The 25,000-nt window shown below is 34.9% G+C and overlaps 2 protein-coding genes across 3 annotated transcripts in view; one reads left to right on the top strand and one right to left on the bottom strand.

Moving 5' to 3' along the window:
• LOC144977042 (lipid scramblase CLPTM1L-like) overlaps nucleotides 1–8,536 on the top strand; it is a 56,353-nt gene extending 47,817 nt beyond the window's left edge. Inside the window, exons 14-18 of the mRNA XM_078921762.1 lie at nucleotides 1,348–1,382; nucleotides 3,845–3,900; nucleotides 4,447–4,491; nucleotides 5,527–5,642; nucleotides 7,168–8,536. Of these exons, the coding sequence (XP_078777888.1) occupies nucleotides 1,348–1,382; nucleotides 3,845–3,900; nucleotides 4,447–4,491; nucleotides 5,527–5,642; nucleotides 7,168–7,540 (625 nt within the window). The 3' untranslated portion in view covers nucleotides 7,541–8,536. The remainder of the gene's footprint in view (nucleotides 1–1,347; nucleotides 1,383–3,844; nucleotides 3,901–4,446; nucleotides 4,492–5,526; nucleotides 5,643–7,167) is intronic.
• Nucleotides 8,537–12,848: 4,312 nt separating this feature from the next.
• Nucleotides 12,849–25,000, bottom strand: part of LOC144977044 (uncharacterized) — a 16,737-nt gene continuing 4,585 nt past the window's right edge. The window contains exons 4-7 of one of the 2 annotated variants that reach the window (XM_078921764.1): nucleotides 23,647–23,733; nucleotides 19,094–19,216; nucleotides 17,226–17,304; nucleotides 12,849–13,203 (exon numbers count right to left, since the gene is read on the bottom strand). In XM_078921764.1, coding sequence (XP_078777890.1) covers nucleotides 13,162–13,203; nucleotides 17,226–17,304; nucleotides 19,094–19,216; nucleotides 23,647–23,733 — 331 coding nt within the window. In that variant the 3' untranslated portion in view covers nucleotides 12,849–13,161. Of the gene's footprint in view, nucleotides 13,204–16,997; nucleotides 17,305–19,093; nucleotides 19,217–23,646; nucleotides 23,734–25,000 lie in introns of those variants that run through there. The other variant, XM_078921763.1, reaches the window with a different exon arrangement.

Raw genomic sequence — 25,000 nt, 5'->3', positions numbered from 1 at the left:
ACTGACAAAAGCTGCCGAGGCATTAAGGTCGATTGACTGAAAAGTTAAAGGCTGTGAGACAGTCAGACAATCTAACACTTCAAACTTGAAACAAAAGAATGAAATAGTTTCAGCTCAACAATAATTTATCTTACTCAATCCATGTTTACAAATTTGATGGACCTATTGGAAAGGGGGGGAGGGGAGTTCTTTGCACTCAGAGAGTATAGGGTCTACACCGACCTGTTTTTTTTTTCTTTTCATTTTCTGTATCATTTTCATCATCATCTTCCATGCCCCCTCCCCACTCTCCACTCCTACTCCCCCATCTCTCTCTCTCTCTCTCTCTCTCTCTCTCTCTCTCTCTCTCTCTCTCTCTCTCTCTCTCTCTCTCTCTCTCTCTCTCTATCTGCCTCCTCCCTGTTCCATCAATCTCTTTTTAATTCGATAGTCAATCTTTTCATTTTATCTCGTCCTCCCGTCCCGGTAGCCATCTTATGTTTCTCTCCATTAGCTCTTTAGTTTATTCTTCCCCGTAGTCCATCCTCTTTCAGCGAATCGTCCGAGGCAAGCACATGGTCACATCCACGACCACAAAACCACAAACTCAATACAACTATCAGTTGTATCTGATTAGTTAATTTATTCATTTATCAAATATCTAATGAAATTAAGTTTATAATGAAGCAAGATATTCGAATTTCTTGCAACATTCACTCAAACCACAACCGTGCAGCGTAAGCAGCCATTTTGCATAACTTGTAACCATGTGATCCTGGGGACCAATGAGAGAGAAGGATTCAAGGGGTTTCCCCTTGGTAACTATGCATGGCCTACTTCTGTTTACATAACTGGAATTTTACTAAACTCCTTTTGAGGATCTAATTTGACTGCAAGATGGGTTAAGGGGCTAAAAATAGCATTGCAAAGGTAGAAATGGAGTTCCCCTGTTAGAAAAAGTAATGGGTTACCAGATTGGCATCCGTTTGACAAACTAAAGAGTCATCAACCATCGTCAAAATGATCCCTCTTCCAAAATGGGTGAAAACATGGTATACCCTCTTTAAAAACTAATATTATATACTTCAAGTTTTCAATGAAAAAATTACGATTTCACGATAGAAAAATAATTTTAAAAGTCAAAACTTGATATCCTTTTCACCAAGAGAGCAGTGATGTTGAAGGGAAACCGTTTTGTATCACTATTTCTGCTTTCTTTTTGATTTAAAAGAAATTCATTCCAACAATTAAAAGATAAACATTTCATAAACATTGACTATCCCAAAATTTACTGTCTTGACAACCTTATGGTTTTTCTGAATTTTTTATTACTTTTTTTTTTTACTTCATCATCTTTTTTGTCCACAGTTGGTATTCCTGGTGCATTAACAGTCTAGTCAATGGTAAGATTTGTTTATTTGTTCTTCGTGACATATATAGACAAAAAAGATGTTTGTGGTATCTATGCATAGTTTTTTTTTCATCGTGGTCTAGTGATATTACTCTCAGCATCTGGCCTGTAGATCACTGATTTGATTCCTGCTGTGGGCACTGCAAAGGTGAGGCCTTGGAAAAGGCTTTTAATACACATTCTCTCACTACATGCAGATGTAAATTGAGTACCTGGTCTCTGTTGAAAAAAAAATGATTATGACGACTTAAAACCACATGTCATATCTAACATATTTAGTGTTGCTGTTGGCTATGGACCCCTGATGGCGGTAACCTTTAGAAGTTGGGACTGAGATGATCTTAAATTTCGAGTGGGTTCATATTTTTAAATAAGTTCCGGCAAATATTCAGGTGCCAATCCATCCAGACATCTAAAAGCATAGTACTTGACATAGTAGTGTATTCAGCTTAATTGCATTTACAGATGGATGAACTTTTGGTGTGGTAGTAAATATGTTTTCCTATATATATTGTACAAGAGCTGTTAAAAGAATGGTTGTTTATTAAATGTACACCATGAGAAAAACACGTTATAAAATATCAAGAGCATTACTGTGATTTTTGGGGGTTTTTTTTTCATCGTGGTCTAGTGATATTACTCTCAGCATCTGGCCTGTAGATCACTGATTTGATTCCTGCTGTGGGCACTGCAAAGGTGAGGCCTTGGAAAAGGCTTTTAATACACATTCTCTCACCATATGCAGATGTAAATTGAGTACCTGGTCGATCGCAGCATTTCTCTGTTGAAAAAAAATGATTATGACGACTTAAAACCACATGTCATATCTAACATATTTAGTGTTGCTGTTGGCTATGGACCCCTGATAAAGCATTTTGAGCACATTTGATGAATATGTGCTAAATAAAAGTTTTTTGTTTGTTTTGTTTTGTTGCTTTTTTGTTTGTTTGTTTTTTAAATTGGTATTGTACCCAACTCCCAAGCAAATAAACCGATATTAAATCCATCTGGAGTCAATTATGTTTCTGTCTCCTCTGATCAGCCAATATTCATTGGGTATCTTCATGTGTTAGGTATGGTGACAAATCCTCTACAATAATGTAATGTGTTTTCCAAAAGGTAGCTAGATATGTTTATATCATTTCAAGTCTACAGAAAACGATTAATTCTGGCTTGATGAACATTATGACCTTGAAGAATATTAATTTTTTTTTTCACTATCACATGCATGATGTTTTGTTAATAATAATAATAGTAATAAATAATGAATTTATATAGCGCCTAAACATCCACATCAATCGTGCTCTGCAGCGCTTTACATGATAAAAAGAAAAAGAAAAAAATCATGACACTACATAATAAGCATGAATACAGAAACAAAATCTAAGCAACATCTATTTCATAAAAAATAAGCCTTACAGAACAACTCAGTCTTCAGACATTTTCTGAAAGATGATAAATTTTCACAGGACTTTGTCCAAGGACTGAGTGCATTCCATAGGCGTGGAGCAATGGATGAAAAGGCTTTTTTACCAAAAGTGGATTTTGAGGTTGTAACCTTTAGAAGTTGGCACTGAGATCATCTTAAATTTCGAGTTGGTTCATATTTTTTACTTAGTTCCTGCAAATATTCAGGTGCCAATCCAATCCATCCAGACATCTAAAAACATATCACTTGACATAGTAGTGTATTCAGCTTACTTGCATTTACAGGTTGATGAACGTTTGGTGTGGTAGTAAATTTGTTTTCCTATATATATTGTCTAAGAGCTGTTAAAAGAATGCTTGTTTATTAAATATGCACCATGAGAAAAACACTCTGCGAAATATCAAGAGCATTACAATAATTTTTAGGAATTTGTGAAAAAAGTGTTATATAAATTATTTTAATTTTAATTTGTGAGATATTAGAGAATTGAAATCAAGAGAGCATTTTGTTCTCAGTCGCATGACCATAAAAGTAAATTTAGTTTATCAGTCCGTCAGAGAAGCCATGCCAAGGTTTTCATTGTAATCATATTTTTTGTTTAATTCAGAGAGATATTGCAAGCATTTTCATTTTTATGCATTTAAAATTGTAAAGTGATGGACTGGGGGTTTTTTGGGGGGGTTTTTTGTCTGCAGAGCTAAGAGGATTTACTTATGTCTTCACGTCTCTTAAAGTTGCCAATTTACTAGGTTTATTTCACAGAACTTTCTTTATGGCAGAAGGGACACACATTGCAGATGGATATTAGCATTGGATTTACATGAAAATGCGTTGTGCATTAACTGATACTGGTGGTATTAATCAATTTTGAGTTTCAATTAATGTGTGTTTTATGTAACTGTCAGTTAAATATTTTCAAAACACAAAAAAAAAAGAGCAAAGAGTTTTTAGGACAACCGTCTACAGAATTTCAGAGAATATTTAAGGATTTACAGCTTCTCAATTTCAAATGATTTATGTTTCAGGTGTCTACGCATTTGGATTTTTGTTCATGATGCCTCAGCTATTCGTCAATTACAAGGTAGCTATTTTAAAGGTCTTGAATTTTATCAATTGGGGAGTTTAAAAGATTTGTAACTCTCTTGTTGATGAAGTTTTATATTTATTTTGTTAATGTTGTTTGATTGTTTTAGATATATAGTGGGATGGATGCAGCAGATTGTTGGGGAGGGTGGGGTTTTTTGTTGTTGTTGTTTTGTTTGTTTGCTTAAAGTTGTTATCTTCTTCCTATACAACGATGGGGTTGAAAAAAAATTGTAAAGTGTGATGAATGGATAGGTGTTCCAAAAAATATGGGAATCGGGATGGCAGAATGTAACAAAGGTGAAATGGATCCGGAAAGATGGAAAGCCAAATGTTGTTGTCTGAGGTCAGGTTTTAGGTCCAAAACATTCCTTGTTTGGTACTTTGATATCTCATTTTTATTATTGTTTCATTCATGGTTTGTCTAAAACTCTACAACGTGTTATTAGAAATTTTATAAATTGGCAACTTATTCGCCTCTACATTTTTCAAAATGGTTACACTCTCATGTTATAATCTTCTTTACTTCCATTCCTTTGTACAGATGAAATCAGTAGCACACCTGCCTTGGAGAGCTTTTATGTACAAAGTAAGAAATCTGATTATTATATCAAACAATAGAAATGTCCTATATGTGGACTATAGAAATGATATGGCCATTTCATGTTCATTTGTTCAGCATCTTAACATACATCAATCTGCCGACTTATTATAAAAGGATGTTAGCATGGGACTAGTTTTGAGCTATGATCTGAAATGTGTTCAAATTTTTAAGGATTTGTTTTATGTTTCAATTTCAAAATTTTGTATCTTATAGTGTTATATTGCACTTTATTACATGAACCAGATAGTATTGTTTGCCGTACATAGCTTATTTTTTGTTTACGTTTGCGCTTACCTCCTTTTATCATATGATGGCAGCATTTTCATTGACTTTTAAAAAAACGTACAATTGAAGACATCAACTGACTTTCATTAAGGCATTTAAAAGACATTTTTTTAGACATCTGAAATGGACTTTTATGTTGGCCTAATTTCAAGAAATACCCTTGATAAATCAGTTGTCGACTGTTCTTGTTCAAAATTGGAGCCCTCAGGACCAAATTGTTTTAATTAATAGGTTTAAACGATCACAATAGAAAGAGTAAAATTGGCAAACGACCTTTTTATTTTTCAATTATTTTTGTTCGTACTTATATGTGGATGTAAAAAAGTAACAATTAATCATAATCAACATAAACCAAGATATCAAATTGGAAATATTATAATATCAAATGTTAATAGATTAAAAACATTTAATAATAATTGTAATATATTGAATTAAGGGATGGGGGAAGGAATCTTAATGAAACTTAATTAAGATTTTCTGAAACGCATCCCAGCTTAGTACTTTTGAAAATGTTACTGAATTTTTGTATGTATTTTTAATATGATGATTGTAATTGTTTCAACTGACTCAAATGGAAATAAATTTGGTTAATTACATTTGGTATCAGTTTCAGAGCATCTTATTCTTATATATTTATTTTGAGCTCTTGAATCATACATACCTATGTTCATGTATCAATGTCTCAATTTATTTGAATGTATAAAATTAAATGTTTTATTTTTGTTCTTTTGCCAGGCCTTCAACACCTTCATTGATGACATTTTTGCCTTCATCATCACTATGCCCACTGCCCATCGTCTGGCTTGCTTCAGAGACGATTTCATATTCCTGGTTTATTTGTACCAAAGATGGTTGGTATCCTTATAAATTTACATTTAAAAAGTAAAACAAAGTAGTCCTTCAGAGCCATGACGCTGCTAGGGCTGGAATGTCCATGGTAAAATTATCTCCACTAGATCTAAAAGATCTGACTACCCAATCACTGCTGGGTGGATAGAGGGGTCAGAAAAAAAACCCTGATATTTTTGTTTTTTATGTGAGCTTTTATTTAGCGCAATATTCACTTAATACGCTCAAGGCATTTTACAAGGGTTTTATGTTAGCAGCAACTCTTTTCATGTCTGACAAGACATAACGCCTGCATGGTTCTCTTATAAATTAAAACCCGAATACAGTGAGTTTATGTGAGTAAAAAGCAATCTTAAAAGATTCAACTTTGCACCGCCCACAGTGGGACTCAAACCAGGGGAAATCAGGGCATAAAGCAAAGGTCATACCAAAGATTACAAAACTGCACTCTATCTATTTGCTTGTAAGACAAGTGCTCATCAAATTTAGCTATCAACCTCCACTACTTATTACAGTGGTGTGGGCATTTACTGATATATTGAGTTATTGCCTTTGATTTAATGACTTTATATACTATAAAATCTGAAATCAAGGATGCAAATAGGAATTTAAGAATGAATTGCAAACTTCTGATAAAGTATGCACATGTTCTTTTTTTTTTACTTAAATTGATCTTTAGAGATAAAAAAAAATGTTTTCTTCCATTTACCATAAAATGAGATCAACATAATTTAGGAACTAGGTAGTTAAATGATATTTTTCTATCTTAACTGCTCCAATCTTTATATTTATATGTGAAGTAAAGTTTTTATAGAATAATGTTTTCAGGACTTTATTCTTTTTTTTATTTTTTTATTTTTTTGCTTAACCGTAATGAAATATTTATAATAACATTTTGGTGATGGTAATGTCTGTCTTCCTGATGATTGAGATGACGATAGGTAATATTATGTCGTTCGGTGAAATCAAAATAAGACTGGCCTCACATGACCAGATCTACCTTCTTAAAGTTTTAGGCAGGATCAAACAATATTTCAAAGTCCTGAATATAAATGCTCTTACACTCAACTTTCCTTTTCGACAAGTTTCATTAACTCAAAATCACATATGTAGTTCTGAAGTTGAACCAAAATAATTCATAGAACTTTTTATAGTAGTGGCAGGTCTGCATATTGTGGCAGATAATATTTGTAAAATGAGCTGTTTCTCGTTGATCTTCAACAATGTGAAAGACATTGAAAAGTAGAATCAGGCTCAATTAAATAAGAAACAAACAAAAACGTTTATGTGGACGTTTCGAATGTTTTATGTGTTCTCCTCAAAAGTTTCATCCTCTCATCTCACATTCGCCTCTAGTTTTTTTATTCATCATCTATTCTGTTGACAAAGGGGAAACCTGAAATTTCCACATCATTTGTGAATATTTTTAAAGCTCCTATTCTACTTCTTTTTTTTTCAGTTTAAATGTGACATTCCAATTAAGCAATCTCATGTTTCTCATTTTTCGTGTTTGATTTTAAAATTTAGGCTATATCCTGTGGACAAAACGAGAGCCAATGAATTTGGACAATCGTTTGAAGATGAACAGAATAAAAAACAACAATCAACTCAACAGAAAAAGCCAAATCAGGAAGAACCTAAAGTTCGACTGAAAAAAACAGAAAAACAAGATCACCAAAAAGAACCCCAGGAAGAAAAGAATCCACAAAAAGAACAGGAGGATCAACAAGAGCAAAAGCAACAGCAGATAGAAGAGGAACCAGAGCAACAACAACGACAGCGTCATCCACAGCAACAGCAGCAGCAGCAAGATAATAAACAACAACAACAAGAACAGCTGCAGGAAGAGAAACAGGAACCTGAAAAACCACAAGAAGACGAATCCAAGAAAACCAAATAGATAGTTTGACCTTCTGAAGGGATCAGAGATTTATTTTCTCTATTTATTAGATCCCCTTTATATTGGTTTGAGTTTATTTTAAGCTTTTACCAATAGGGATATACTTTACTCTAAGCCGACATCATATCTTATCCCTTTTACCAAGAGAGCAGTAACAGTGATGTGATTTAAGTTTCATTGAAGCCCATTTTTCATTGCTGTGATTGCCATTCCATGTTACATTGCTGTATCTGCTGGACCATATTGCATTGTGTATCTGCTGTCTGGATGAAAATGGTCTCGTCTGCAGATGTAATCAGATTAATAATGTGAAAAGTGATAAATCATTTTTTTTTTTTTAAATTTGCTCTAACAACCAAAGGAAATTGTTGGGCTTTATACCTTTATAGCTTTACATTGTTTTTTTAAACCACAAGGTAGGCCTCACAACAAAATTGGTGACAAAAATTGGTGTTAGGGTTTGATGCATATAAGTTAATTGATTGAGAATCAAAAGGCTTTTAAGCCATACAGTTGAAAGACATTGTTAATTTATTTGTGTATTTTTTATCAATGATTATTGAAAGGTTTCACCCTGACCAGATTTAGTAATGTTTGTAAAATGAGTGTGTGGGTTTACATAGTGAGCAAATTCCCTGTCACCTTATATTTATAAAGTAATATTTTTATCCAGCGATGTACAAGTTACTAATGAAATGCTTTATAAGTCAGGATGAATATATTTCTGAATATTTGAGATGAATTGTTGAATTAAGCTTATTTTCCATAATATTATGTTTATATTTGACCGGATAGGTGGATAAAGTTTATAAATGGATGTTGTATGGTCAGGGAAGTCTGAACATAATTTTTACTGTTGTTATTTGTTTTTCTTAATGCATAGTAATAGTCTTATAATTCTGTAATTTGGCTTCTTTTTTTTTTTCTTAAGTAGTAAGGAGTAGATCTTCACCTTCAAATGAAAAAAAAATTAGAAAATAATAAAACAAAAAGAAAGAAGATGCTTTCTCAGTGTTCAGTAATAGAAAGGTGAAATGATATTCGTGTAATACGATAATGGATAGGAGAGAGAGAAAAAGGCTTTGGTGCTAATATGTTGGGATACTTGCTATTTCATTGCATACTCCAACAAACATATCATTTCTATGTTGGTAACAAATATTTTTGTTTTGTTTTTTGGCGGGGTTTCTTTTATTCGTCTGTGTTTTGATGTTTGTTTTTACTGTGTAAAATTGATTTTAAAATATGATATATCATTTATCTACTCAACGTATTTTTATCCAACAGCAACTATATTATTATATCATGTTTTCTTGATCATCTGGCATTTTAATCTTTGAAATCAACTATGCAGTGCCATACAAAATGAAAACAAATCAAATAAAGTGGAATCCCATATTTATAATTGATGAATTTGATTCCAAATTGAAGCTTAGTTCCGAATAAGATTTTTATTTTTAATACTTAATTTTAATATTTGTCAAAATTCGACTGTATGTTTTAATATCCATCTTCATAATTTGAATGTCACTATGACTCATGATTATAGATATGTATCAATGTGTTCATTTACCTTGTTATGTTTTTTAAAGTGGTAATTGCTTTTTTTTTTTAATTAAATGTTGCCTTTTAATGAGGTAATGGCTTTGAACCAACCTCCCCCCCCCCCCCCCCCCCTTTGTGTTGAAATATTTTTTAGTTAAAATACTATATATTTTACATAATGTTATGTATCTCTCTATGACATGTTTGACGTCAACAAACCAAATTGCTCATGTTTTATGATATACTGTCTGCTTTTGAATTATTTCTATATTTTATCTTTCACCTTGCTATTTATTTCTGGTGATGCACTTTGATTATTTCTTATATTTTCAAAATGCCTGGTTATTCTTTTTTTTAATGATGTTGTGTTCAACCAAATCTTAATGCACTTTAATTATTTTTTTATATTTTCAAAATGAAAGGGTTATTTTTATGTTGTGTTCGACCAAAAATAATCGTATATTCATTGAAGTATATGTAACTTATGTAATTTGAATTGCCTTTGCTACTCTCTTGGTGAAAACATGGTTAGGCTAATTACAACCAAATAAATAATGGTAGGGGTCCTTTCTGTACCAGGGCTACATTATATCATGTCTTTTTTTGTTGTTAATGGGATGACGTGGCTTTGTTCAGATATAGATTTTTTTAAATTTTAGTGACTGTTCCCCTTACACTTACAATGCAATGTGAGACAAAACTATCAGGTTTTTTTGCTACCCCAATAGACCGAGTACATATGTACACAAAGGGTGATAGAGGGTGGAGACTGCAAGGCAAAATTGAGGGATGGTTGCTGATACCATACATCTATTTTTTGTTTTTAATTGAGTTTTTATATAACGCAATATCCATTAAATGATAATACAGTGAGAGAGTGTGAGTAAAGAGTCTTTTCCAAGTACTCAACTATGCGCTGACCAAAGCTCGAACCCAGGACCTTCTGCTCTGAAGCGAGTGTCATACCACAAGAGGCAAGACCACAGAGCTGTACATAGCCGATAATTTTTTTTCTTGTAAATCATCTCTTTCTTAGATTAATAATTGTGTGTGATGACATGACTGTTGTTGGTACAGACTATTTTATATTTCTTTATTTATTTATAGGCGCATGGGTCTGAATGGAGTCGGTGTGTGATTCTCATTGTTAAAACAGATAGAGGCACTATACTTCTTCCTTTCTTTTTCTGTTTTCCCCTTTCCCCCTTTATCTAATCCTCTCATCTTACTTTTTCCTTGGCTCTTATTTGTGTTGCAAGTATCATTAAACACTGTCTCACTGTTAAAGATTAATTGCCATTTACCATTGCAAATAACATTATTCAGTGGTGAACCAAAGCTAGTAGCTAATTCAGAAGGTAATATGAAATCAAAATTTGAACTCTCTAGACACTTTTACACTGTCTGTCTGACAGTGAGCAATACAATATATTGCAGTATTGGTTACATGGGCACAATTGTCTCATTTTGTGAGGAAGTCAAGTTATATTGAGCATGGTCAGTCTTCAGATCTGTGGCAATGATTGCTAAACTAAAACTCGGCATTCTATCCTTGAGATTCATTAGCTTTATGGGTTCCTTTTTTTTAAGTGGTCAGACCAAACACACAGAGAGATTGCTCCTGAGTCCACTTGCTCTCCATTTAACTTGTCTCATTTGGCTTACTTTTTCTTGGGAACAAATTAACTCGTTTGGCAATTTCAAAATTTCATCTCCTTTCTGGGTGGGGTCTTCTGACCTCCTATGGTGGGCATGTCACTATCCCCATATATGTTGCTTTCTGCCTTTTCCATGATGGACAAGAAGGTCACTTACTGTGTCTTCTACATCCCTGAATCTGTTTTCCAACTTGCTTTCTGTCTTTGTCTTAGAATGTTTACTTTGTTTTGTCCTTTCCCTGTCTAGACAGGGAGTGAAACAGTCAAATGTATAGTTATAGTTTTGGGAGATATTTTTTTCGTTGTAAATCATCTCTCTGTTATATATGGTTGTATTTGTTGTTTTGAATGTATAATGTAAACATTTGAGTTTGTTCCTCTTAGTGGGATCCTATGCTGATGTCTGAATTTTACCTAGGTTCTCTCAAACTAAGTTCATTGATAATGTGCTCTTGGAATCTACATCTGTTCCGTATTTGAACCATTCCCCTTCTACTCACTTTTTCTCGGGTGCTTTTAATTTTTATAATTTAACTTGTTCATTCCTGCATAACACGAGATTGAGTCATATAGTCACAAAAGTGATATGACAAATGTAATTAAAAACAAATAATTACTGCATTAACTCAAATGCACAACGAAAATCGATTTTAACATACTAATTTTTTTTTTATTTATTTTTATTTATGAACATGTGATATTAAAAATATATAGAAGATATTTTAAATATTTAGACAAACTTATTTCTGAACATGTTATTATTTAAAACGCAATTTAACATTTTAAACTTTTAACTTTAAAAACTTAACATGTAATATTTTAGATTACAATGGAATCCACATTAAGTCAACACCCTTAAAGTCAACTTCTGCTTAAAGTCAACACTTCTTGTTGATCCCAAGTTTTATGTTCTTTACTTAAGTGTATTCCATGGATAATGGATAAAGTCACCCAAACTTTCTGGTCCACAGTGTTGGATTTATCAGGATTCCATTGTTTAGCAAACTTATTTTTATTTTGAACAGTTTATCATCTGGGAACATGTGTTCTTAAAATCCAGTAAACATTATAAGTATATAAAATAAATCATTTATATCAAGAGATGCATTATGTTATAATGTAAAATATAGAAATCATTTTTTATGTACTTCTTGGGATGAGATATGCCATATTTTCAAAATTCAGTAAACATTAAACATGTGCATTTATATAGCCCAATATCCACTAAACCTGCTCAAAGTTCTTTACAAGGGGGTCCCTGGCCTACACAACACTTAACATGTAGGATGAGATATTACGCCTATTGGGCGATATTGCAAGTTATTTTCCGACAAGACAACGCTATTAATAGCCAGGTACTCATTTTACAGTACGTGAGAGAATGTGAGTAAAGAGCTTTTTCCTAGGACTCGACTATTCACCACTCAATGTGGGACTCAAACCTTGTACCTTCTGATTCAAAGGTGGATATCAAACTGCAAGCGGGTGGTTGGATGGGAGCATCACCCTTGAATCATATACCTATGATGTTCGCATGGGTGTACGATCCGATAGTGATGTCGTTTCTTCTTCTCTTTACTAGCCTATCCTGCTTCTTTGGTTTGTGATTGTATTTTTGACAGGGGATATTTTTTTTTCTGTAAATCTTCTGCCTGTTTGTTCTTGGTTATTTATAATTTAGCTTATGATATCTTTAGGTTATGATTTTGATTTACATTTGTACTATTTTTGTTAGATTGCTTTTTTTTGTTTTGTTTCAGCGGTCTCTCATATAACCTCAATTGTGTTGGAAGAGACCTAAAGCAACAAACAAAAAAAATCAAACTGCAAGACCATATAATCGCACAGACATCTTAAATATCGAAACAGAAAATTTATTTCTTGGAATGGTACATGTAATATTTTAAGATATGTTGTTTACATTTTTTTTTTTTAATTTAATGACTTTTTTCTTGGATTAGAACATTTAATATGTTAATATCTGGTAAATCTTTTAAATATCTAAAATAAATTATTTATTTCTTAAAATGTATAAGGTAATACTTTAAAATATAGATAACATTTGAAATTTTTATGATATATAATTCATTGTATGGGATATGTCATTTTTTTTTTAATCAGTCAATATTTTAATTAAAAATTGTATTTCATAGGATGGGTCGTGTAATATTTTAAAATATAGTTAACAATTTTATGTATTTCTTGAGACGCAACATGTGATATTTTAGAAATTTAAGATAACTTCTTACCTAGGTTGGAACATGTAATGTTTTAAAATCTAGTAAACATTTTAAATAAAAGAAATTATTTATTTCTTGAACCAAATATTCAATATTTTAAGATATAGTTAACATTTTAAATATTTAAGGTAATTTATTTCTTGAGATTTAAATCAGTGATCTGGCAAGCAGTTGTACATCATTTACTACATTCTGTGGGATTTTTGTTGGTTGATGGGCCCTGAGGAAAGAATATGTTACAGAATTTGTTGAAGACAAATGTGTATTATTAAACAGGCACCTATGCTTATCGGGAATAAAATATGATAATCATTGTCCTTAAAAGGCCCATTAGAACAAAGTTTGTCCTGCATTCTTTACCGTAAACTGTCTCGTGTATACATGAATGGACAGTCCAACAAATTTGCTTGATGATTTTCATTCATGTTTAACTCGAGAGAGTTAAGCAAAGACAGTGACATCAAAATGTTAAACTTTGGATAGGCCGCTAGTTTGAGAGCATGGAGGAATATGACATCACAGTTTCGAGTAAAAAGTGAAGGTCTAATATAAATTTGGTTTCATTTGAAATATATGAAAGGGCAGGTGATTTAATATTGTTATGATCGTTAATTTCATTTCCCTTTTTTGTTTTTTGCTCATTCTTTTATTCAATTTCGTTTCTATTAATTTATAAAATTCGTTGTCTTTTTGAAAATCTAGTTTTAAAATTTTCTCTGAATTTTCCTCATAGTGCTTTAATTTTGTTTAAATAAATTATTTGATTTGAAATTTTAGGTTTTCTTTGTGACACTTGTTCTAGTCTATATTTTTGATTATGATTTAAAATGTAATACATAATATAATATAGTTCTCTATTTCAACCAGCCTTCAAGTATGACTTCTTTTTTTAACAATGTAAGTGCAAAGGAATTCCTTTGACTATTTGATCATCTTTTATTGAAATGACATATGACTACACATAGTGGGCAAGGTGGTTACTTGCTGTTTTTTTATTCCCCTATATCTGTTTTCCAACTTGCTTTCTGTCCATGTCTTGGAATGAGATTACTTGATTTTGTCCTGTCCCCTGGAAAGGAAACAGTAAAATGTATAATTATAGTTTTGGGAGATGTTTTTGTTCCCCTAGTAAATTATTTATCCATTATGTATTGTTATATTTTTGTTTTGAATATATAGTGATCTATAAGCATTTAGTGTATTCTTCTAAAACCAGTAAAAAAAAAAAAAAAAAACAAGTTGTCATGGAACTCCTTGACAGACTGGTGTGAGTGGAACATCCCATTGGACAGGGAAATGTTAGACCCTCTTAGACTGGTGATTTATTCATCTGTCCACAGCCTTGCTACCCCTTTTATACATCTAAATCATTTTTCCCTTCTTTTTGGCTTTGTGTTCATTTTCATGAATGGAACCATTTGATTTTGCTGAGAAGAAAAGATGGATTTATTCTTTTTGTGAGAGATAATATTGTTATCAAACTTATTATGTGCAGTTTCAGACTAGACACAAGAATAGGTTGCCCATAAATAGATTTTTAAAATCCTGGAAGACAAAACGGCAAATACAAGATGCTGTCAGCTGGGTTCAAACCAAGTTCTACCGGAAAGAAGAGCAATGCCTATTCACTCAGATATAACTCCCCCATCTCTTGGATCACTTCTGATCCCTGTTGGAATCTGTGTCCTGTGTCGTGCGTTTTCTTATGCAATCCACACCTTGATCTTCAGTCACTGGGTGGGGATCCTGACCTCCCATAGTGGGCAGGGAGGTACATGCTGTGTCTTCTATCCCCCCTCCCCCCCCCCCCCCCCCCCCCCATACCTGTTTTCCAATTGTTTCCTGTCATTGTCTTGGAATGAGATTACTTAGTTTTGTCCTGATCCTTGCCGGAGTTCCTTGGCTGTGGCTGAGAGGGAAACAGTCGACTGTATAGTTATAGTTTTGGGAGATGATATTTTTTTCCTTGTAAATCATCTCTTTGTTATGCATTATATTATGTTTAGTTTACATATTATATTATATGATTGGTAAACATTTGAGTGTATTCTTCTTAGTTGGGACCTGTGCTTGTGTCTGGATAAGACTTTTAGGTGATCTCAAACTAAGTACTTTGACTGTGTGCTCTTGGAATCTACATCTGTTCCCTATTTTAACCAGTTCCCCTTTGTCTTACCTTTTCTTTTATGCTTTCATTGTAATTCTAGAACTTTTTACTATCCCATTTTCTTCTTTTTTTACTGGTGCTGATATGGCATTAATGTGTTGCAAGCGCCGTAAAACCCTTAAAAACAAATAAAAACAAACAAGATCTTCAGTCTATTTCATTTCTTCATCTTTCTTTTACATAGTGCTGAATAGATTTTAAAGTGTTGTAAGTGCCGTAAGTAAGTTGTCAACGTTTTCTGGTCTTTGTGCTCAAGGTATTTCATAACTGGGTGGGGTCTTTGAACTCCTATGATGGGCAGGGGGAGGGGGGGGGGGGTCTCTATTGCTGCACCATATATACCCCCCCCCCCCTATATATCCTTTTCCAGGTCGCTTTCTGTCTTTGTCTTGGAATGAAATTACTTGGTTTTGTCCTGGTCCTGGCCAGAGTCCTTGTCTGAGAGAGAAACAGTATAATGTGTTAGTTTTGGGAGATTATATTTTTTCCCTCTTCTTCTCTCTGTTGCGTACTGTTATGGTATTTGTTTTGAATATGTTTTATAAACATTTGAGTGCATTATTTTTTAGTTTTAAGAATACTGATGGAGTGCTCTTGGAATCTTCTTCTATTCCCTATTTGAACCAGTCCCCTTTGTCTCATCTTTTCTTGGATGCTTTTAATTGTAAATATAAAGTTCTGTGACTATCCCATTTTCTTCCTTTTTCACCGACGCTGATATGACCTAAATGTGTCGCAAGTGCTGTAAAACCCCTAAAAAACAAACAAAAACATATTTCATCCTTGGTTGGCTGTGATTTTATGCTTGAGTCTTGGTAGAACTCTCAGGTTGTCTCAGATCAGACAGTTTGTAAGCATTTCAATGTATTCTTCAAAGCGGATAGTTTGTACTTGTGTCATTTTATTCCTTTTTACTGGCGTTGAAACAACTTAAAAGTGTTTTTAGCGCCATAAAACCTTTAAAAACAACCAGACCAGATCAGACAGATGAATAGATTACACTATTCCCTAATTGAACTCATTCTGGTTTTCCTTTACTTTTTTTTTTAATTGAATACCCACTATTTAAATGTCCCCTTAAAAGGCGCCCCCCCCCCCTCCCTTTAAAAAAAAAAAGAGGGGGGGGGGGCGCTTTTAAAGGGACATTTAAATAGTGGGTATTTAATTTTTTGACAATCATATAATTATTATTTTTTACTGGCGCTGAAATGACCAGAAAAGTGCTGCGAGGGCTCCTAAAAACAGACTTTCCCAATGTATGGTGGTAGACATTGATAAATGATTTATTGATTTAAAATGACGTTCTCATTAATGGACAAGCAAACAATTTTATACTGTTTTCGTTCATGTTGAAAGCAAGTTATTGCGGGTGGTTGGATGGGAGCATCACCCTTGAATCATATACCTATGATGTTCGCATGGGTGTACGATCCGATAGTGATGTCGTTTCTTCTTCTCTTTGCTAGCCTATCCTGCTTCTTTGGTTTGTGATTGTATTTTTGACAGGGGATATTTTTTTTTCTGTAAATCTTCTGCCTGTTTGTTCTTGGTTATTTATAATTTAGCCTATGATATCTTTAGGTTATGATTTTGATTTACATTTGTACTATTTTTGTTAGATTGCTTGTTTTTTTTGTTTCAGCGGTCTCTCATATAACCTCAATTGTGTTGGAAGAGACCTAAAGCAACAAACAAACAAACAAACAAAAAAGCAAGTTATTATTTTTTTTGGGGGGGTGGGGGGGGGGTGTAGGCTATGTGTTTGGTGTTGTGATGAAAAATGTGCAATCATATTCATTAAATAATAAGCGGGATTTATTATGGTTGTGTTGATGATGACGACTATGATATGATGATAATGATGGGTTAACACTAACTATAACAATGGTAAAAATACAAGATAACAACCTCTGTGATAAATGATCAATAATAACAATACTATAATTATTGATACAAAATAATGGATGAAAGTGAAACATATAGTGTATCTATCGACTGCCAGTGGTTTGTGTAGCCCCCATGTTACTGTAGGCGGACTGCTGAGTGAATGGGTTGAATGGATGGGTCAAAGTTACCATTCTTGACAAGGGTCCCTTGTGCTTGTTGGCGTTCTCATCCTCCCCGTGATGGGCGTAAAGATCTCCTGGATGTTCTCTGTTATTTAATATTAATAGGAATAAAAAACAATTTTAAAAAATATTCTGTACGTCATTTTATATTAGTAATAAGTAGCAATTTGGAATCAAGAACTATGGTGATGCTCACTGTAATGTTATGCTTTGAGCTTTGGTGTGATTGAAAATATAGTCTACTTTATTCCTTTCACCTCTGGCGAAAAAAGACAAACTTTGTAAAAAATTGCTATTCCATATATACGTGCAGAGTTCATAATATGAGGCGACATTTCATCCCCTGCAAATGTTATTTATCGAGATAAAATCACTTTGCTTGGTTTGTATTTTGTTGTTTTTTTTGTTTGTTTTTTGTTGTTTTTTTGTGTGTTTATTTTTCTTGTGCTTATTTTTGTTTTGCTTCTGTTTGTGGTTAAGGCATCGCACTTTGACCCGGAAGGTCCCGGGTTCGAGCCCCCCTTCAGGCACTTTCGTTTTTTCCTTGGGCAAGATTATTAACCCCCAATTTGCTCACTTGGACAACATGAGTGATTCCTGTTGACACCAGACATCTTGTTTGATGAATGATCTATATTCCATCGTGGAATGCCTGTTTTCGTTTTATTTTTTGTATGTTTGTTGGGTTTTTAAAAAATATTTATTTCATTATTATTTTAGTAAAATCTCTTTTCCGCCAAATTTGAACAAGATGACGGAGACCATCTTCTTTGTAGTGTTTTGTACTAGGTTCATTTGCTCTCTAGATGGACTAACTAATCTTTGAAACAAAGGTTGGGGTTTACAGCATGTCCTTGGGGTATGGACTTTGTTGTCATGAATTTTTAAATGAGAAATGATTTTCCCTTTTGTAAATCATCTATCTGTTAGCTTTCTAATGTCTTTGTCGTACTTCAGGGGTGAAGGCCGAAAGTTTCCAGTTCTGTCGGCTTTTAGCTGTTAACTTCATGAGATCACAGAAAAGAAAACAAAACAAAACAAAAGTCCTGCCAGTATTGGCTAATCGAAATTTGATATTATAAATTTATCTGGATATTAATTATGAAAAATACAAAGACTGTTGCTTCACCTGGACTAGCATTTAACAATACTATGTATGGACTGCATTGCTACAGGCACCATTAAACCCCTAATAGCAATTGTCTAAGTTGGAACAATATTATCTCCGCAATATTGCTCTGTACCCTATGAATTTAGGTCTATGTTTTTATTGTGCTATCAAAAATGTGTGGCTGGTTTTGATTAGGTTGTATTATAAATATCTTCTAAAATATCGTTTTATTAAATTTTCACGTTGGTGATTGTATGTTCTTTTTAAATGTGTTTTAAATATTCAAATAAATATGATGTTGATTTATATTGTATTCTTTTTTATCGGATTTTTTTGTTTGTTTTCGTCGGGTTTTATTAATTGTTCTGTTTTTGTTTGTTTGTTGTTGATGTTTGTTTTGTTGTTTTTCTTTTATTTTTTTTTCCACATAAAAACCCGATCACATTTGTTGCGAACCACTGGTAGTGGTTCTTGATGCAGACATCGATGATGAAGATTAGATAAATATGATGATGATGACGATGATGGTAGTTCTAGTGTTAGTGGTAGTGGTGATGGTGGTGCTGCGTCTGGTTGTTGTCAACCACGATGATGATGGTGATGGAGGTTACTGACAACGACGATGATGATGGTGGTGATGGTTGCCGACAACGATGATAATGGTGATAGCTGTTGCAAACAACCATTATAATGATGATTATGATTAAGGTGACAACGACGACGACGATGATGATGATAATGATGATGACTACAACTGCCTGACCTGTAAGAGGCTTGTGCTGTGGACTCCATGGCCTTGTTGTCTCCCATAGCTTCCTTTGCCACTTTACTATCCAACTGTTCCACCATCTGGACGTGGCCCATATACCCTGGCACGTTCCTGCGACTGAAACAAGAATTATAGGTAGGCCTAAATATCAGACTGCCTTGAGCGGAGAACCAGAACTAACTCAACTGTAGTAGTAGTAGTAGTAGTAGTAGTAGTAGTAGTAGTAGTAGTAGTAGTAGTAGTAGTAGTAGAGTAGTAGTAGTAGTAGTAGTAGTAGTAGTAGAGTAGTAGTAGTAGTAGTAGTCGCGTATGGCTAAACCTCCAAATTTATTTCATCAACCCAGTATTGGAAAAATTCTCTGCCTTTTAAATTGAAACTAAAACATTTCCTTTTCACGTCTGCCTATATTTAATCTGAGACATATTATAATATGGTTATAACCCTTTGTGTGAATGTTCAATTGTTTGTGTCTGCATGTGTGAGTGGTTGGGGGGGGGGAGAATTATTTGATTTTGAAAATGCACTATACAAATGTCATCTATTATTATTATTATTATTATTATTATTATTATTATTATTATTATTAATATTAAGAATTGTTTCATAGCGGTCTGCAAGTCTCATTACTTGATAGTGGAGGGCGATATCACCCTTTGGAGCTGCCTGAACTTCCAGCAGGTATTACTGTTCTTAGGTTTCCATTCGTAACTATCTTAATTACATTATATTATACAATGCTCGCTGGATTCTATTACACTCTTGGGAGAAGCCAAAAAGCGTGTTTAAACCCGAGCGTGCCGAAATCCAATGCTCATGGGAGGTAACGGCTCATTATATAGATACAATTCGGTAATCGCCCCCCAGCGTGTTGTGTTGAAAATCGTGCTAGAATCAAGTAAGCATTGTATACTCTTTTTTTATGGCAATTTTTCCCCTCCAGATCTAATAATAATAATAGTCACAGCGATACAATCACTGCTGGATGGACATGCGGGTCAAAATAGACTAGCGTCCTATCCAAAGAATAGTATGTAATTGCTCTTGTCCTGTAATTGCTCTTAGTACAACAGAAACCCGGATTAAGCTCCAATGGCCCGATGGCTCTGCCGGATATTTATTTACGATATATACAGACTTTTGGGGCATTTCTACAATATTGGGGGGGGGGGGGAATAAAACAACCTTGTTTGAAATTCTTCTGGTAGAAACAAAACAGTTTCAGTCAACTACCTGGGTGAGAGGAGACATTTGCTCTTGGTCATGTAATGTCAAATTTGACTTCAAAGTCATAGGAACATAAAGTTGGAGTCAATCCTGTTTTTTTTTTGTGTGTCCTTAAACGGGTAGTAATAACTATTGCTTGCTTCCCTATTGATAAAAAAATTGAGCTTTTATATAGCGCAATATCCACTAAACGTGCTCAAAGCGCTTTACAAGGGGTCCCTGGCCAACAGCAACACTTAACATGTATGACGGGACATGACGCGTGTTAGGCGATATTAAAAAATGTTCGGACAGTGGCAACGCTGTTAACGTCCAGGTACTCATTTTACACCTGAGTACGGTGAGAGAATGTGAGTAAAGAGCCTTTTCCAAGGACTCAGCTATGCGCCACGCGAGGCTCGAACCCAGGACCTTCCGATCCGAAAGCGAGTGGCATATCACAAGACTACAATAGCCGTACTTCTGTTGTTGTTGATTAGACATTAGCCTTTCGACAAGATGGGGTTCATTTTCATCTATGTGATGAATTGATTGTTTTCTGGGTAATTTGAAGAAGGCGTGTTCTGTTATTGTACGACACAATATTGATTTTAAAAAACCTGCAAAACGGAGTATGAAAAGACAAAGCTTTGTCTGACACTGTTTCATGCACACTTTTTCAGGTCTTTATCTTGCACCAGTGCCTGCTCCCTAAATTATCAGTTTGACACAAAAGGTATGGGCTCATAAAACAAAACCTGCGACGAACACCTAATCTTACTTGTAAAGTGACTGGAATGGCACAGACGTGTTTTCTGGACCATCGTCAAAATATGCACCATCCATTGCTGTTGTCTTTTCTTGAGCTTTTATATAGCGTAAGATCCACTAAACGTGCTGTTTTTGTTGTTGTTGTTGTTGTTTTGTATTTTAAATTATAATTTTATAAATTTTAATCCGATTTGTGAGGGGAATAAAATGTAACCGAGTCTTTGCTTAAGTTACAGATAATTAGGCCCTTCCCCTTTCACAATGTAAATATAACACAACGTGATAAGCAGGCGAAACCGTTTGAAAATCAAAACCATTTCATTAGTCAAGTAAATCCACAGTGAATTTTTTTTCCAATCTACAAACTTTAAGAAATACTGTCTTTTAAAATGTTTATAATTCCTTAAATAACGTTACAATAATTGTGGTTTTTTTCTGGATCTATCAAAGCACCTCTATTGGTTCTTTCTTTAATAATATCGAAACGATAATATTATTCTAACAAGGTAGTTGAATATCAATCTTGTTATGCAGATGGTCTGAACCACAGTTATGACACGTTATAGCTACAAGTGCAATAATGTTTGTCTGACACCCAACGCCATAAATGGGATGTGTACAGACAGCAACATAAATACTTTGATATAGCTTAATGAGCTAAGAAAGCAGATTGGATAAATACATTGGTCTGCCTCATTTTTTTTCTCTTTTGGATGGAGGCTGAGGTTATAAATTGATATTGGTAAAGCGCTCGCTTAACAAAAAAAAATTCTTTTATTTTTTTATTTATTTTTTTTTGTTTGTTTGTTTATTTGCTTGTTTGCTCTTTTTTTATATTGTTTTTGCTTTGTTTTGTTTTGTTTTATCTGGTTATTATTTGTTTGGCTTATTTGTTTATAGAAGGTTGTAAATATTTTTGTAAGATTTGTAGAGGGGGGGGGGGGGTTGTGGGCTGGGTTTTTTGTGTGTGTGTGTGTGTTTTGTTTTGTTTTTGTTTTTTTTTTGTTTTGTTTTTTTGGTTTTGTTTTGTTTATTTTTTTGGAAGGGGGGGGGGGGGTTCTTTTTTCTTTTTTTTTTAAAGTTTGTTATGTATGACCAAAACGTAAATTTTCATTTTGTTAATGTCCAGTTTTCTCTCTTCATTTTGGCATAGATCAACACATTCACCTGCACAATGTTCGATTTCATCGGATTAACCCGAGCGGCCCTTAATTACTCCAGGCAACAATAATCTTGTTCTTGTAATCGTCAGCACTTAATCCATAGACCTGCCTAATCCTGTATTTGTTGACCTACAGGAATCTCTCTCTCTCTCTCTCTCTCTCTCTCCCCTCCCTTCCTCCCTCTCCTCCTCCTTCCCCTCTCCTCTCCTCCTCTCCTCTTCACCTCCATCTACTCTCTCTCTCTCTCCCTCCCTCTCTCCCTCTCTTTTCTCCTCTCTCTCTCTCCTCTCCTCTCTCTCCCCCTTCTCTCTCCTCCTCCTCTCTCTCTCTCTCTCTCTCTCTCTCTCATATTATTGTCCTTCACACAATTAAAACACACACACCTCTCTGACACAGTCTCCATCTCTCCCTACCTTTCTCCTCCCCTCCCCTCCCCCTCCCTCCCCCCCCCTCCTCCCCCTCCTCTCTCTCTCTCTCTCTCTCTCCTCTCTCTCTTCTCTTCTCTTTCTTCTTCTTCTTCTCTCTCTCTCTCTCTCTCTCTCTCTCTCTCTCTCTCTCTCTCTCTCTCTCTCTCCCCCTCTCTCTCCCTACTATTTCTCTCTCCCCTCCCTCTCCTCTCTCTCCTCTCTCTCTCTCTCCTCTCTCCTCTCTCTCCTCTTCTCTCTCTCTCACACATTACCCACCACCTCCTCTCTCTCACTAGCTCCCCACTTTCCCACCTCCTCTCTCCTCCCTCTCCCCCTTTCCCTCCCCCCCCCCTCCTCCTCTCTCTCTCCTCTCTCTTTCTCTTCTCTCTTCTTTCTCTCTCTCTCTTCTCTCTCTCTCTTCTCTTCTCTCTTCTCTCTCTCTCTCTCTCTCTCTCTCTCTCTCTCTCTCTCTCTCTCTCTCTCTCTCTCTCTCTCTCTCTCATATTATTGTCTTTCTCACACAATTAAAACACACACACCTCTCTGACACAGTCCCCATCTTTCCCTACCTTTCTCCTCCCCCTCCCCCCCCCCCTCTCTCTCTCTCTCTCTTCTCTCTTCTTTCCTTTCCTCTTCCCTTCTCTTCTCTTCTTTCCTTCCCCCTCTCTCTCTCCCCTCTCTCTCTCTCTTCTTTCTCTCCTCTCTCCTCTCTTCTCTCTCTCCCCCTCTCTCTCTCCTCTCTCTTTCTCTCCCTCTCTCTCTCTCTTTCTCTCTCTCACACACACACTCTCTCCCATCTATCTATATATCTCTCCCCATCCCTCTCTCTCTCTCCCCTCTCCCCCCCCCCTCTCTCTCTCTCTCTCTATCTATTTATCTATATATCTATCTATCTATCTATCTATCTATCTATCTCTATCTATCTCTTTATCTCTCTCCATGTACAAGCACAACACCATCCATGATACATTACAAAATAATTACATTATCCAAAAGACTTACAATCCATAAGATAGGCAGTTGGCATTGTCCAATATTTTGATGTTCTGCCATCTTTGTTTCTCAAGATTCGAATTGTGGGGGTTCACCCTGCAAGAAAGAATTTAAATTTTCAATGTTTTAGTCAATTCAATTTCAAAAACCTCAATGATTTAGTCAATTCCATTTTAAAAGTTGCTTTTTTAAATATGAACTTCTATGTAACATAATAATCACTTAATATGTTAAAAGCGTTGTACAATGCGCCCCAAGCCAATAGCATTTTGAGACGACGGGTAACATGTTTGGTGATAATGCGAGTTCAAGACTGCAGAGCTACACTCAAGCGACACATAGCGCTTCTAGAGAACATACCATTTGTAACCAATCGTATCAAAACGGCATGACGTTGGAGGTGAGCTTGATACTTAAAATTAAAATTTCAAACTCAACTTGTAACTTATGAGTCAGAATATGACCTCGTTATTATTCAAAAATATATTTTATGAATGTAGTCCGTCAGAGTCATTAGGCTCATGGAGCCGGAGTTTTATCCCGGTTTCTATAGCGTGAATCGGACAATACCAATTGCTTGTTATCCATTGGATAGGACGCTATTCTATCGCAAAGTACTTTCCGCCAAATCTAGCAGTCAGCTGGGTAGACAGAGAGAGAGAGAGGGGGGGGGGGAGAGAGAAGAAATCTCGACTGCACCCAGGATCCATTTGGGCCCTTCGCGTGTGAGGCGAGTGCTCTATCAACTGGACTATCGGGACCCCCAACAGTTATAAATACGACGTGTATATTATAATATGGAACAAAAGTACGATGTCAAAAATCTTGTTCCAATCTCGATGGAAGTGTAAAACCGCTCTTCTAGAGGACTGAATACTTACCTTGTGTAAATGATCTTCTGGTGTAAGAGGGATGGCATCTTATTTTCTAATCTAGATAGTATGCTGGTCGTCATTAAAGATCCTCCATCTTCGATCTTTTACGTGCCGTAATCCCTAGAATATGCCTAGGTATACATCCTATTACTAAAATAGTATAGTATAGTATAGTTAATAATGCGACCTTATACTTCAATATGTAACCAATTTATTATTAGTCCTCCGAAGGACTGGTTACATACACACTTCTAATGATTTTGGAACCGGAAAAGTAGAAGATTTGTCGTCAGGAATTTGTTTTCCTATTCCGAAACAATCGACTTTAGACTCTTATTATAGGGACAGCGTGGCTCAGCGGTACGGTCTTTGCTTCGTGCCCAAAAGGTACCGAGTTCGAATACCCGCTGCGCTGTGTAGCCTTGAGCAAGCCACCTCGCCCTGGGTTATTCCCCTATGGGGTGATTCTATTCTATTTTAGTCTATTT

The sequence above is a fragment of the Berghia stephanieae genome, chromosome 7, assembly GCF_034508935.2.
Source record: "Berghia stephanieae isolate SIO BIC M18660-M18661 chromosome 7, UCSD_Bste_1.3, whole genome shotgun sequence".
Classification (NCBI taxonomy): Eukaryota; Metazoa; Mollusca; class Gastropoda; order Nudibranchia; family Aeolidiidae; genus Berghia; species Berghia stephanieae.
The sequence above is the reverse complement of the archived record's forward strand: the minus strand, read 5'-3'. Positions and strand labels throughout refer to the sequence as shown.